The sequence below is a fragment of the Crinia signifera genome, chromosome 2, assembly GCF_055691185.1.
Source record: "Crinia signifera chromosome 2, ASM5569118v1, whole genome shotgun sequence".
Classification (NCBI taxonomy): domain Eukaryota; kingdom Metazoa; phylum Chordata; class Amphibia; order Anura; family Myobatrachidae; genus Crinia; species Crinia signifera.
The window spans coordinates 2,446,466-2,458,482 of NC_139218.1; the positions used below are offsets into that span (position 1 = coordinate 2,446,466).

At 58.6% G+C, this 12,017-nt stretch overlaps 1 protein-coding gene across 1 annotated transcript in view; it reads left to right on the forward strand.

Annotated features, from left to right (window-relative positions):
* Positions 1–12,017, forward strand: part of PWP2 (PWP2 small subunit processome component) — a 49,988-nt gene that overhangs the window by 4,294 nt on the left and 33,677 nt on the right. The window contains exons 4-13 of the mRNA XM_083171442.1: positions 1,795–1,894; positions 1,982–2,125; positions 5,634–5,769; positions 6,046–6,251; positions 7,596–7,739; positions 7,841–7,911; positions 9,532–9,668; positions 9,753–9,901; positions 9,982–10,129; positions 10,204–10,354. Coding sequence (XP_083027568.1) covers positions 1,795–1,894; positions 1,982–2,125; positions 5,634–5,769; positions 6,046–6,251; positions 7,596–7,739; positions 7,841–7,911; positions 9,532–9,668; positions 9,753–9,901; positions 9,982–10,129; positions 10,204–10,354 — 1,386 coding nt within the window. The remainder of the gene's footprint in view (positions 1–1,794; positions 1,895–1,981; positions 2,126–5,633; positions 5,770–6,045; positions 6,252–7,595; positions 7,740–7,840; positions 7,912–9,531; positions 9,669–9,752; positions 9,902–9,981; positions 10,130–10,203; positions 10,355–12,017) is intronic.

Consider the following 12,017-nt stretch of genomic DNA (forward strand, 5'->3'; position numbering starts at 1 on the left):
AGGGACACCTGTATACCCCTCTATAGGGACACCTGTATACCCCTCTATAGGGACACCTGTATACCCCTCTATAGGGACACCTGTATACCCCTCTCTATAGGGACACCTCTATACCCCTCTCTCTGTAGGGACGTCTGTATACCCCTCTCTCTGTAGGGACACCTCTATACCCCTCTCTCTGTAGGGACACCTCTATACCCCTCTCTCTGTAGGGACACCTCTATACCCCTCTCTCTGTAGGGACACCTCTATACCCCTCTCTCTGTAGGGACGTCTGTATACCCCTCTCTCTGTAGGGACGTCTGTATACCCCTCTCTCTGTAGGGACACCTCTATACCCCTCTCTCTGTAGGGACACCTCTATACCCCTCTCTCTGTAGGGACGTCTGTATACCCCTCTCTCTGTAGGGACGTCTGTATACCCCTCTCTCTGTAGGGACGTCTGTATACCCCTCTCTCTGTAGGGACGTCTGTATACCCCTCTCTCTGTAGGGACGTCTGTATACCCCTCTCTCTGTAGGGACGTCTGTATACCCCTCTCTCTGTAGGGACGTCTGTATACCCCTCTCTCTGTAGGGACGTCTGTATACCCCTCTCTCTGTAGGGACGTCTGTATACCCCTCTCTCTGTAGGGACGTCTGTATACCCCTCTCTCTGTAGGGACGTCTGTATACCCCTCTCTCTGTAGGGACGTCTGTATACCCCTCTCTCTGTAGGGACGTCTGTATACCCCTCTCTCTGTAGGGACGTCTGTATACCCCCCTCTCTGTAGGGACGTCTGTATACCCCTCTCTCTGTAGGGACGTCTGTATACCCCTCTCTCTGTAGGGACGTCTGTATACCCCTCTCTCTGTAGGGACGTCTGTATACCCCTCTCTCTGTAGGGACGTCTGTATACCCCTCTCTCTGTAGGGACGTCTGTATACCCCTCTCTCTGTAGGGACGTCTGTATACCCCTCTCTGTAGGGACGTCTGTATACCCCTCTCTCTGTAGGGACGTCTGTATACCCCTCTCTCTGTAGGGACGTCTGTATACCTCCCCTCTCTGTAGGGACGTCTGTATACCCCTCTCTCTGTAGGGACGTCTGTATACCCCTCTCTCTGTAGGGACGTCTGTATACCCCTCTCTCTGTAGGGACGTCTGTATACCCCTCTCTCTGTAGGGACGTCTGTATACCCCTCTCTCTGTAGGGACGACTGTATACCCCTCTCTCTGTAGGGACGACTGTATACCCCTCTCTCTGTAGGGACGTCTGTATACCTCCCCTCTCTGTAGGGACGTCTGTATACCCCTCTCTCTGTAGGGACGTCTGTATACCCCTCTCTCTGTAGGGACGTCTGTATACCCCTCTCTCTGTAGGGACGTCTGTATACCCCTCTCTGTAGGGACGTCTGTATACCCCTCTCTGTAGGGACGTCTGTATACCCCTCTCTCTGTAGGGACGTCTGTATACCCCTCTCTCTGTAGGGACGTCTGTATACCCCTCTCTGTAGGGACGTCTGTATACCTCTCTCTGTAGGGACGTCTGTATACCTCCCCTCTCTGTAGGGACGTCTGTATACCTCCCCTCTCTGTAGGGACGTCTGTATACCTCCCCTCTCTGTAGGGACGTCTGTATACCCCCTCCTCTCTGTAGGGACGTCTGTATACCCCCCTCTCTGTAGGGACGTCTGTATACCCCTCTATAGGGACGTCTGTATACCCCCCCTCTCTATAGGGACATCTGTATACCCCCCCTCTCTATAGGGACGTCTGTATACCCCTCTATATCACCTGTCCCGGTCTCATTACAGAGGGATCTGCTCTTCTGCTCAGTTTCATCACAAAGGCTGTTCTGAACCACTTCAGCTTCCAGCAGCCGGTGCAGTGTGTGCAGTTCTCCCCGGACGGCAGGTGAGGACCACTGGGACCTGCAGTTTCCCCTTCAGGTCATTGCATGTCCTTAGTCCCTTCCTGATCCTGGTTTGTGTTCCCCTGCAGGAGGTTTGTGGTGTGCAAAGGCTCTGTAGCGTTACTCTACCACGCGCCTGGGAAGAGACGGGAGTTCAATGCCTTCGTCTTGGATAAATCCTTCTATGGCCCTTATGATGAGACCACTTGTATAGACTGGACGGATGACTCTAAGTAAGTGAGAGGGGCCAGCATGGAACCCGGAGGGGAGATGATGCAATGTGCAGAGGATGGAATAAGAGGTCTGAGGGGAGAGAACGTGGGGGGTGGGATGTAGGGTCCGAGGTGATAGAACGTGGGGGATAGAGGGTGGGATGTATGGTCTAAGGTGATAGAACATGGAGGGTGCAGGGTGGTATGTAGGATCCCAGGTGATAGAATGTGGGGGGATAGAGGGTGGAGGGTCTGAGGTGATAGAATGTGGGGGATAGAGGGTGGAGGGTCTGAGGTGATAGAATGTGGGGGATAGAGGGTGGAGTGGGGGATGTAGAGTCAGAGATGATAGAAGGTAGGGGATAGAGGGGAGAGGGTGGGATGTAGGGTCCGAGGTGATAGAATGTGGGGGATAGAGGGGAGAGGGTGGGATGTAGGGTCCGAGGTGATAGAATGTGGGGGATAGACGGGAGAGGGTGGGATGTAGGGTGCGAGGTGATAGAATGTGGGGGATAGACGGGAGAGGGTGGGATGTAGGGTCCGAGGTGATGGAATGTGGGGGATAGATGGGAGAGGGTGGGATGTATGGTCTAAGGTGATAGAATGTGGGGGATAGAGGGTGGGATGTAGGGTCCGAGGTGATAGAATGTGGGGGATAGACAGGAGAGGGTGGGATGTAGGGTCCGAGGTGATAGAATGTGGGGGATAGAGGGTGGGATGTATGGTCTAAGGTGATAGAATGTGGGGGATAGAGGGTGGGATGTAGGGTCCGAGGTGATAGAATGTGGGGGATAGAGGGGAGAGGGTGGGATGTAGGGTCCGAGGTGATAGAATGTGGGGGATAGACTGGAGAGGGTGGGATGTAGGGTCCGAGGTGATGGAATGTGGGGGATAGACGGGAGAGGGTGGGATGTAGGGTCCGAGGTGATAGAATGTGGGGGATAGACTGGAGCGGGTGGGATGTAGGGTCCGAGGTGATGGAATGTGGGGGATAGACGGGAGAGGGTGGGATGTAGGGTCCGAGGTGATAGAATGTGGGGGATAGACAGGAGAGGGTGGGATGTAGGGTCCGAGGTGACAGAATGTGGGGGATAGACGTGAGAGGGTGGCATGTAGGGTCCGAGGTGATAGAATGTGGGGGATGTAGGGTCAGAGATGATAGAAGGTAGGGGATAGAGGAGAGAGGGTGGGATGTAGGGTCTGAGGTGACAATGTGGGGGAAAGATGGGAGAGGGTGGGATGTAGGGTCCGAGGTGACAATGTGGGGGATAGACGGGAGACGGTGGGATGTAGGGTCTGAATTGACAATGTAGGGGATAGACGGGAGAGGGTGGGATGTAGGGTCCGAGGTGACAACGTGGGGGGATAGAGAGTGGAGTGGGGGATGTAGGGTCAGAGATGATAGAATGTGGGGGATAGAGGAGAGAGGGTGGGATGTAGTGTCCGAGGTGACAATGTGGGGGATAGACGGGAGAGGGTGGGATGTAGGGTCCGAGGTGACAATGTGGGGGATAGACTGGAGAGGGTGCGATGTAGGGTCCGAGGTGACAATGTGGGGGATAGAGAGTGGAGTGGGGGATGTAGGGTTTGAGATGATAGAAGGTAGGGGATGTAGGGTCCGAGGTGACAATGTGGGGGATAGACTGGAGAGGGTGGGATGTAGGGTCTGAGGTGACAGAATGTGGGGGATAGAGAGTGGAGTGGGGGATGTAGGGTTTGAGATGATAGAAGGTAGGGGATAGAGGGGAGAGGGTGGGATGTAGGGTCCGAGGTGACAATGTGGGGGATAGACTGGAGAGGGTGGGAAGTAGGGTCCGAGGTGACAATGTGGGGGATAGACTGGAGAGGGTGGGAAGTAGGGTCCGAGGTGACAATGTGGGGGATAGACGGGAGACGGTGGGGTGTAGGGTCCGAGGTGACAGAATGTGGGGGATAGATGGGAGAGGGTGGGATGTAGGGTCCGAGGTGACAATGTGGGGGATAGACGGGAGACGGTGGGATGTAGGGTCCGAGGTGACAGTGTAGGGGATAGACGGGAGAGGGTGGGATGTAGAGTCCGAGGTGACAATGTGGGGGGATAGAGAGTGGAGTGGGGGATGTAGGGTCAGAGATGATAGAATGTGGGGGATAGAGGAGAGAGGGTGGGATGTAGGGTCCGAGGTGACAATGTGGGGGATAGACAGGAGACGGTGGGATGTAGGGTCCGAGGTGACAATGTGTGGGGATAAACTGGAGAGGGTGGGATGTAGGGTCCGAGGTGACAATGTGGGGGATAGACGGGAGACGGTGGGATGTAGAGTCTGAGGTGACAATGTGGGGGATAGACGGGAGAGGGTGGGATGTAGGGTCCGCGGTGACAATGTGGGGGGATAGAGAGTGGAGTGGGGGATGTAGGGTCAGAGATGATAGAATGTGGGGGATAGAGGAGAGAGGGTGGGATGTAGGGTCCGAGGTGACAATGTGGGGGATAGACGGGAGAGGGTGGGATGTAGGGTCCGAGGTGACAGAATGTGGGGGATAGACGGGAGAGGGTGGGATGTAGGGTCCGAGGTGACAATGTGGGGGATAGACGGGAGAGGGTGGGATGTAGGGTCCGAGGTGACAATGTGGGGGATAGACTGGAGAGGGTGGGATGTAGGGTCCGAGGTGACAGAATGTGGGGGATAGACGGGAGCTGGTGGGATGTAGGGTCTGAGGTGACAGAATGTGGGGGATAGACTGGAGAGGGTGGGATGTAGGGTCCGAGGTGACAATGTGGGGATAGACTGGAGAGGGTGGGATGTAGGGTCCGAGGTGACAATGTGGGGATAGACTGGAGAGGGTGGGATGTAGGGTCCGAGGTGACAGAATGTGGGGGATAGAGAGTGGAGTGGGGGATGTAGGGTCCGAGGTGACAGAATGTGGGGGATAGACGGGAGAGGGTGGGATGTAGGGTCCGAGGTGACAATGTGGGGGATAGAGGGGAGACGGTGGGATGTAGGGTCCGAGGTGACAGAATGTGGGGGATAGACTGGAGAGGGTGGGATGTAGGGTCCGAGGTGACAATGTGGGGATAGAGAGTGGAGTGGGGGATGTAGGGTCCGAGGTGACAGAATGTGGGGGATAGACGGGAGAGGGTGGGATGTAGGGTCCGAGGTGACAATGTGGGGGATAGACTGGAGAGGGTGGGATGTAGGGTCCGAGGTGACAATGTGGGGGATAGACTGGAGAGGGTGGGATGTAGGGTCCGAGGTGACAGAATGTGGGGGATAGACGGGAGAGGGTGGGATGTAGGGTCCGAGGTGACAATGTGGGGGATAGAGGGGAGACGGTGGGATGTAGGGTCCGAGGTGATAGAATGTGGGGGATAGACGGGAGAGGGTGGGATGTAGGGTCCGAGGTGACAATGTGGGGGATAGAGGGGAGAGGGTGGGATGTAGGGTCCGAGGTGACAATGTGGGGGATAGACGGGAGACGGTGGGATGTAGGATATGAGGCAATACTACGTGGAGTCACCACGTGGTCCCTTCTCCGTCGTTTCCCTGCTTAGGTGCTTTGCGGTGGGCAGCAAGGACATGACCACGTGGGTGTTTGGTGCTGACCGCTGGCAGAACCTCACCTACTACTCCCTCGGGGGTCACAAAGATGCCATAGTGTCATGCTTCTTCCAGGAGGACAGTCTGGATGTGAGTATAGAGAATGGGGGCTGTAACAGGGATGGGGGGGACCTGGCTACAGGTGTGTGTGTGTGTGGGGGGGGGGGGTTACGGGAGCTGTACTGGATTTCTTTGTATACCAACTGCGCAGACTGTGTACAATGTACTGTTACACTACCCCCTGTCGCACTGCGCCGGTGTACTGTGTGTGTGTGTGTGTGTACACAGCTATATGCTGCACATGTGGCGTGGGTCTGAACGGCCTATACAGCTGCAGAGATTACAGAACCATTCCCTGCTCCGCAGCTGTACAGCATCAGTTCGGACGCGACGCTCTGCATCTGGCAGTGTGATACAGAACTATCCCAGCTGCTTCCCCGTCAATCAAAGAGGAAACCCCAGGAGGTGGAGAACACGGATATCGAAGTAGAGACAGCAGAGGAGGTGCGAGGTACAGCCACACCTGGACCGGAGGAGAAGGCAGGGAGGGTGCAGTACAAGAGGCTGTCCAGGTAACTGTCCTGTGACCCCGGCATCGCCTACACCAGACGCAGTCGCTCAGGGATTAGTGTTGTGCGGGTGCTATGAGCCGCTCGGGATTAGTGTCCTGCGGGTGATATGAGGCGGTCGGGGATTAGTGTCCTGCGGGTGATATGAGGCGGTCGGGGATTAGTGTCCTGCGGTTGATATGAGGTGGTTGAGGATTAGTGTCCTGCGGCTGATATGAGGCGGTCGGGGATTAGTGTCCTGCGGGTGCTATGAGGCGGTCGGGGATTAGTGTCCTGCGGGTGATATGAGGCGGTCGGGGATTAGTGTCCTGCGGCTGATATGAGGCGGTCGGGGATTAGTGTCCTGCGGGTGATATGAGGCGGTCGGGGATTAGTGTCCTGCGGTTGATATGAGGTGGTTGAGGATTAGTGTCCTGCGGGTGATATGAGGCGGTTGGGGATTAGTGTCCTGCGGGTGATATGAGGCGGTCGGGGATTAGTGTCCTGCGGGTGATACAAGGTGGTTGAGGATTAGTGTCCTGCGGTTGATACGAGGCGGTTGAGGATTAGTGTCCTGCAGTTGATACGAGGCTGTTGAGGATTAGTGTCCTGCGGTTGATACGAGGCGGTTGAGGATTAGTGTCCTGCGGCTGATACGAGGCGGTTGAGGATTAGTGTCCTGCGGTTGATACGAGGCGGTTGAGGATAAGTGTCCTGCGGCTGATACGAGGCGGTTGAGGATTAGTGTCCTGCGGTTGAGGATTAGTGTCCTGCGGTTGATACGAGGCGGTTGAGGATTAGTGTCCTGCGGTTGATACGAGGCGGTTGAGGATTAGTGTCCTGCGGCTGATACGAGGCGGTTGAGGATTAGTGTCCTGCGGTTGATACGAGGCGGTTGAGGATAAGTGTCCTGCGGTTGATACGAGGCGGTTGAGGATTAGTGTCCTGCGGCTGATACGAGGCGGTTGAGGATTAGTGTCCTGCGGCTGATACGAGGCGGTTGAGGATTAGTGTCCTGCGGTTGATACGAGGCGGTTGAGGATTAGTGTCCTGTGGTTGATACGAGGCGGTTGAGGATTAGTGTCCTGCGGCTGATACGAGGCGGTTGAGGATTAGTGTCCTGCGGCTGATACGAGGCGGTTGAGGATTAGTGTCCTGCGGTTGATACGAGGCGGTTGAGGATTAGTGTCCTGCGGTTGATACGAGGCGGTTGAGGATTAGTGTCCTGCGGTTGATACGAGGCGGTTGAGGATAAGTGTCCTGCGGAGCCACATTATAACGCTGCCGCTTTATTACTATGTTTGCTGCTGGGTTGTGTTGGCGTTTGGATGCTATTTACTTACATGTCGCTCTTTACCTCTCGCTCAGACACTTCTTCAATAAAGAGGGCGATTTTACCTCTCTCACCGCAGCCGCCTTTCACAGGAAGCTGAATCTTCTGGTCACCGGGTTCTCGTCAGGGACGTTCCACATTCATGAGTTGCCGGATGTCAGCCTCATCCACTCACTGAGGTAAGTGCCTCACACCTCCTGCCAGGGGGTGGTGGGGGGGGGGGGGGGGGGGGTCAGATCAGTGACTTCACTTACCAAACCTATGACCACACTTTCTGCAGTATTTCGGATCAGAGCATCTCCTCCATCACCATAAATAGCACAGGGGACTGGATGGCTTTTGGCTGCAGTGGTGAGTACAGCTCTCTTCTCTGTCCCTCCCTGGTGGGCGCCCCCTGCTGGAGGGTTGTGTACAGCTCTCTTCTCTGTCCCTCCCTGGTGGGCGCCCCCTGCTGGAGGGTTGTGTACAGCTCTCTTCTCTGTCCCTCCCTGGTGGGCGCCCCCTGCTGGAGGGTTGTGTACAGCTCTCCTCTCTGTCCCTCCCTGGTGGGCGCCCCCTGCTGTAGGGGTGAGTACAGCTCTCTTCTCTGTCCCTCCCTGGTGGGCGCCCCCTGCTGTAGGGGTGTGTGCACCTGTCCTCTCTGTCCCTCCCTGGTGGGCGCCCCCTGCTGTAGGGGTGTGTGCACCTGTCCCTCCCTGGTGGGCGCCCCCTGCTGTAGGGGTGTGTACACCTGTCCTCTCTGTCCCTCCCTGGTGTGCGCCCCCTGCTGTAGGGGTGTGTGCACCTGTCCTCTCTGTCCCTCCCTGGTGTGTGCCCCCTGCTGTAGGGGTGTGTGCACCTGTCCTCTCTGTCCCTCCCTGGTGTGCGCCCCCTGCTGTAGGGGTGTGTGCACCTGTCCTCTCTGTCCCTCCCTGGTGTGTGCCCCCTGCTGTAGGGGTGTGTACAGCTCTCCTCTCTGTCCCTCCCTGGTGTGTGCCCCCTGCTGTAGGGGTGTGTACACCTGTCCTCTCTGTCCCTCCCTGGTGTGCGCCCCCTGCTGTAGGGGTGTGTGCACCTGTCCTCTCTGTCCCTCCCTGGTGGGCGCCCCCTGCTGTAGGGGTGTGTACACCTGTCCTCTCTGTCCCTCCCTGGTGTGCGCCCCCTGCTGTAGGGGTGTGTGCAACTGTCCTCTCTGTCCCTCCCTGGTGTGCGCCCCCTGCTGTAGGGTTGTGTACAGCTCTCCTCTCTGTCCCTCCCTGGGGTGCGCCCCCTGCTGTAGGGGTGTGTACAGCTCTCCTCTCTGTCCCTCCCTGGTGGGCGCCCCCTGCTGTAGGGGTGTGTACAGCTCTCCTCTCTGTCCCTCCCTGGTGTGCGCCCCCTGCTGTAGGGGTGTGTACAGCTCTCCTCTCTGTCCCTCCCTGGTGTGTGCCCCCTGCTGTAGGGGTGTGTACAGCTCTCCTCTCTGTCCCTCCCTGGTGTGCGCCCCCTTCTGTAGGGGTGTGTGCACCTGTCCTCTCTGTCCCTCCCTGGTGTGCGCCCCCTGCTGTAGGGTTGTGTACAGCTCTCCTCTCTGTCCCTCCCTGGTGTGTGCCCCCTGCTGTAGGGGTGTGTGCACCTGTCCTCTCTGTCCCTCCCTGGTGTGCGCCCCCTTCTGTAGGGGTGTGTACAGCTCTCCTCTCTGTCCCTCCCTGGTGTGCGCCCCCTTCTGTAGGGGTGTGTGCACCTGTCCTCTCTGTCCCTCCCTGGTGTGTGCCCCCTGCTGTAGGGGTGTGTGCACCTGTCCTCTCTGTCCCTCCCTGGTGTGTGCCCCCTGCTGTAGGGGTGTGTACAGCTCTCCTCTCTGTCCCTCCCTGGTGTGTGCCCCCTGCTGTAGGGGTGTGTGCACCTGTCCTCTCTGTCCCTCCCTGCTGTGTGCCCCCTTCTGGAGGGTTGTGTACAGATCTCCTCACTTGCAGGTCGCCCCCTGGTGGTAACCACATCTGTGTCTTGCAGGACTGGGCCAGCTACTGGTGTGGGAGTGGCAGAGTGAGTCGTATGTGCTGAAGCAGCAGGGTCACTTCAATAACATGGTGTCGCTGTGTTACTCTCCTGACGGGCAGCACATTGTTACCGGGGGAGATGACGGGAAGGTAAGCGGTGGGTTGCTGTCAGTGCTCTGTAATATACAGTCAGTGGTTGGTGGATCCTGCATGTCCTGTCTGTCTGCTCTACAGGTGAAAGTATGGGACACGAGCAGCGGCTTTTGCTTTGTCACCTTCACCGATCACACGAGCAGCATCACGGCAGTGACCTTCACCAGTAACGGGCAGGTGGTGCTCAGCGCGTCCCTGGATGGCACCGTGAGAGCCTTCAGCTTGCTAAGGTACCGCTGTCTCTGTACAGTGATCTGGGCACCGCCAGTACTTGGTGGCCGAGAATACTCACACGGTTCTGTGTCTCCAGGTACCGTAACTTCCGGACCTTCACTTCTCCCCGGCCGGCTCAGTTCTCCTGCCTGGCGGTGGATGGTAGTGGGGACATTGTCTGTGCCGGGGCACAGGATTCCTACGAGGTGTACGTGTGGAGCATGCAGACTGGGCGGCTTCTAGATGTAGGTGTCACCAAGCAAGACGCTCCATCCGTGGGCTCTGCCCAGGAACCTTCCTCATCTCTCTGTCTCATCAGGTTCTGGCTGGACATGAAGGGCCGATCAGCAGTGTGGCTTTCAGCCCCTCGAAGTCCATCCTGGCCACCGCATCCTGGGACCGGACGGTCAGACTGTGGCACATGACGGACAGCTGGAGAACCACAGAGACCCTGAGCCTAAGTGCAGATGGTGAGAGGAGGTGGGGGCCACCCAATGCCTACGCTGGTACCGGGGACAGTACTCACCACCTCACAGCGAGTCTAGACCATAGGTCCGCCCCTCACAGCGAGGCTAACCCACAGGGCCGCCCCTCACAGCGAGGCTAACCCACAGGGCCGCCCCTCACAGCGAGGCTAACCCACAGGGCCGCCCCTCACAGCGAGGCTAACCCACAGGGCCGCCCCTCACAGCGAGGCTAACCCACAGGGCCGCCCCTCACAGCGAGGTTAACCCACAGGGCCGCCCCTCACAGCGAGGCTAGACTGTAGGACCGCCCCTCACAGCGAGGCTAACCCACAGGGCCACCACTCACAGCGAGGCTAGACTGTAGGACCGCCCCTCACAGCGAGGCTAACCCACAGGGCCGCCCCTCACAGCGAGGCTAACCCACAGGGCCGCCCCTCACAGCGAGGCTAACCCACAGGGCCACCCCTCACAGCGAGGCTAACCCACAGGGCCACCCCTCACAGCGAGGCTAGACTGTAGGACCGCCCCTCACAGCGAGGCTAGACCGTAGGTCCGCCCCTCACAGCGAGGCTAACCCACAGGGCCGCCCCTCACAGCGAGGCTAACCCACAGGGCCGCCCCTCACAGCGAGGCTAACCCACAGGGCCACCCCTCACAGCGAGGCTAACCCACAGGGCCACCCCTCACAGCGAGGCTAACCCACAGGGCCACCCCTCACAGCGAGGCTAGACTGTAGGACCGCCCCTCACAGCGAGGCTAGACTGTAGGACCGCCCCTCACAGCGAGGCTAGACCATAGGTCCGCCCCTCACAGCGAGGCTAACCCACAGGGCCGCCCCTCACAGCGAGGCTAACCCACAGGGCCGCCCCTCACAGCGAGGCTAACCCACAGGGCCGCCCCTCACAGCGAGGCTAACCCACAGGGCCGCCCCTCACAGCGAGGCTAACCCACAGGGCCGCCCCTCACAGCGAGGCTAACCCACAGGGCCGCCCCTCACAGCGAGGCTAACCCACAGGGCCGCCCCTCACAGCGAGGCTAACCCACAGGGCCACCCCTCACAGCGAGGCTAACCCACAGGGCCACCCCTCACAGCGAGGCTAGACTGTAGGACCGCCCCTCACAGCGAGGCTAGACCGTAGGACCGCCCCTCACAGCGAGGCTAGACCATAGGTCCGCCCCTCACAGCGAGGCTAACCCACAGGGCCGCCCCTCACAGCGAGGCTAACCCACAGGGCCGCCCCTCACAGCGAGGCTAACCCACAGGGCCGCCCCTCACAGCGAGGCTAACCCACAGGGCCGCCCCTCACAGCGAGGCTAACCCACAGGGCCGCCCCTCACAGCGAGGCTAACCCACAGGGCCACCCCTCACAGCGAGGCTAACCCACAGGGCCACCCCTCACAGCGAGGCTAGACTGTAGGACCGCCCCTCACAGCGAGGCTAGACTGTAGGACCGCCCCTCACAGCGAGGCTAGACTGTAGGACCGCCCCTCACAGCGAGGCTAGACTGTAGGACCGCCCCTCACAGCGAGGCTAGACTGTAGGACCGCCCCTCACAGCGAGGCTAGACTGTAGGACCGCCCCTCACAGCGAGGCTAGACTGTAGGACCGCCCCTCACAGCGAGGCTAACCCGTAGGACCGCCCCTCACAGCGAGGCTAACCCGTAG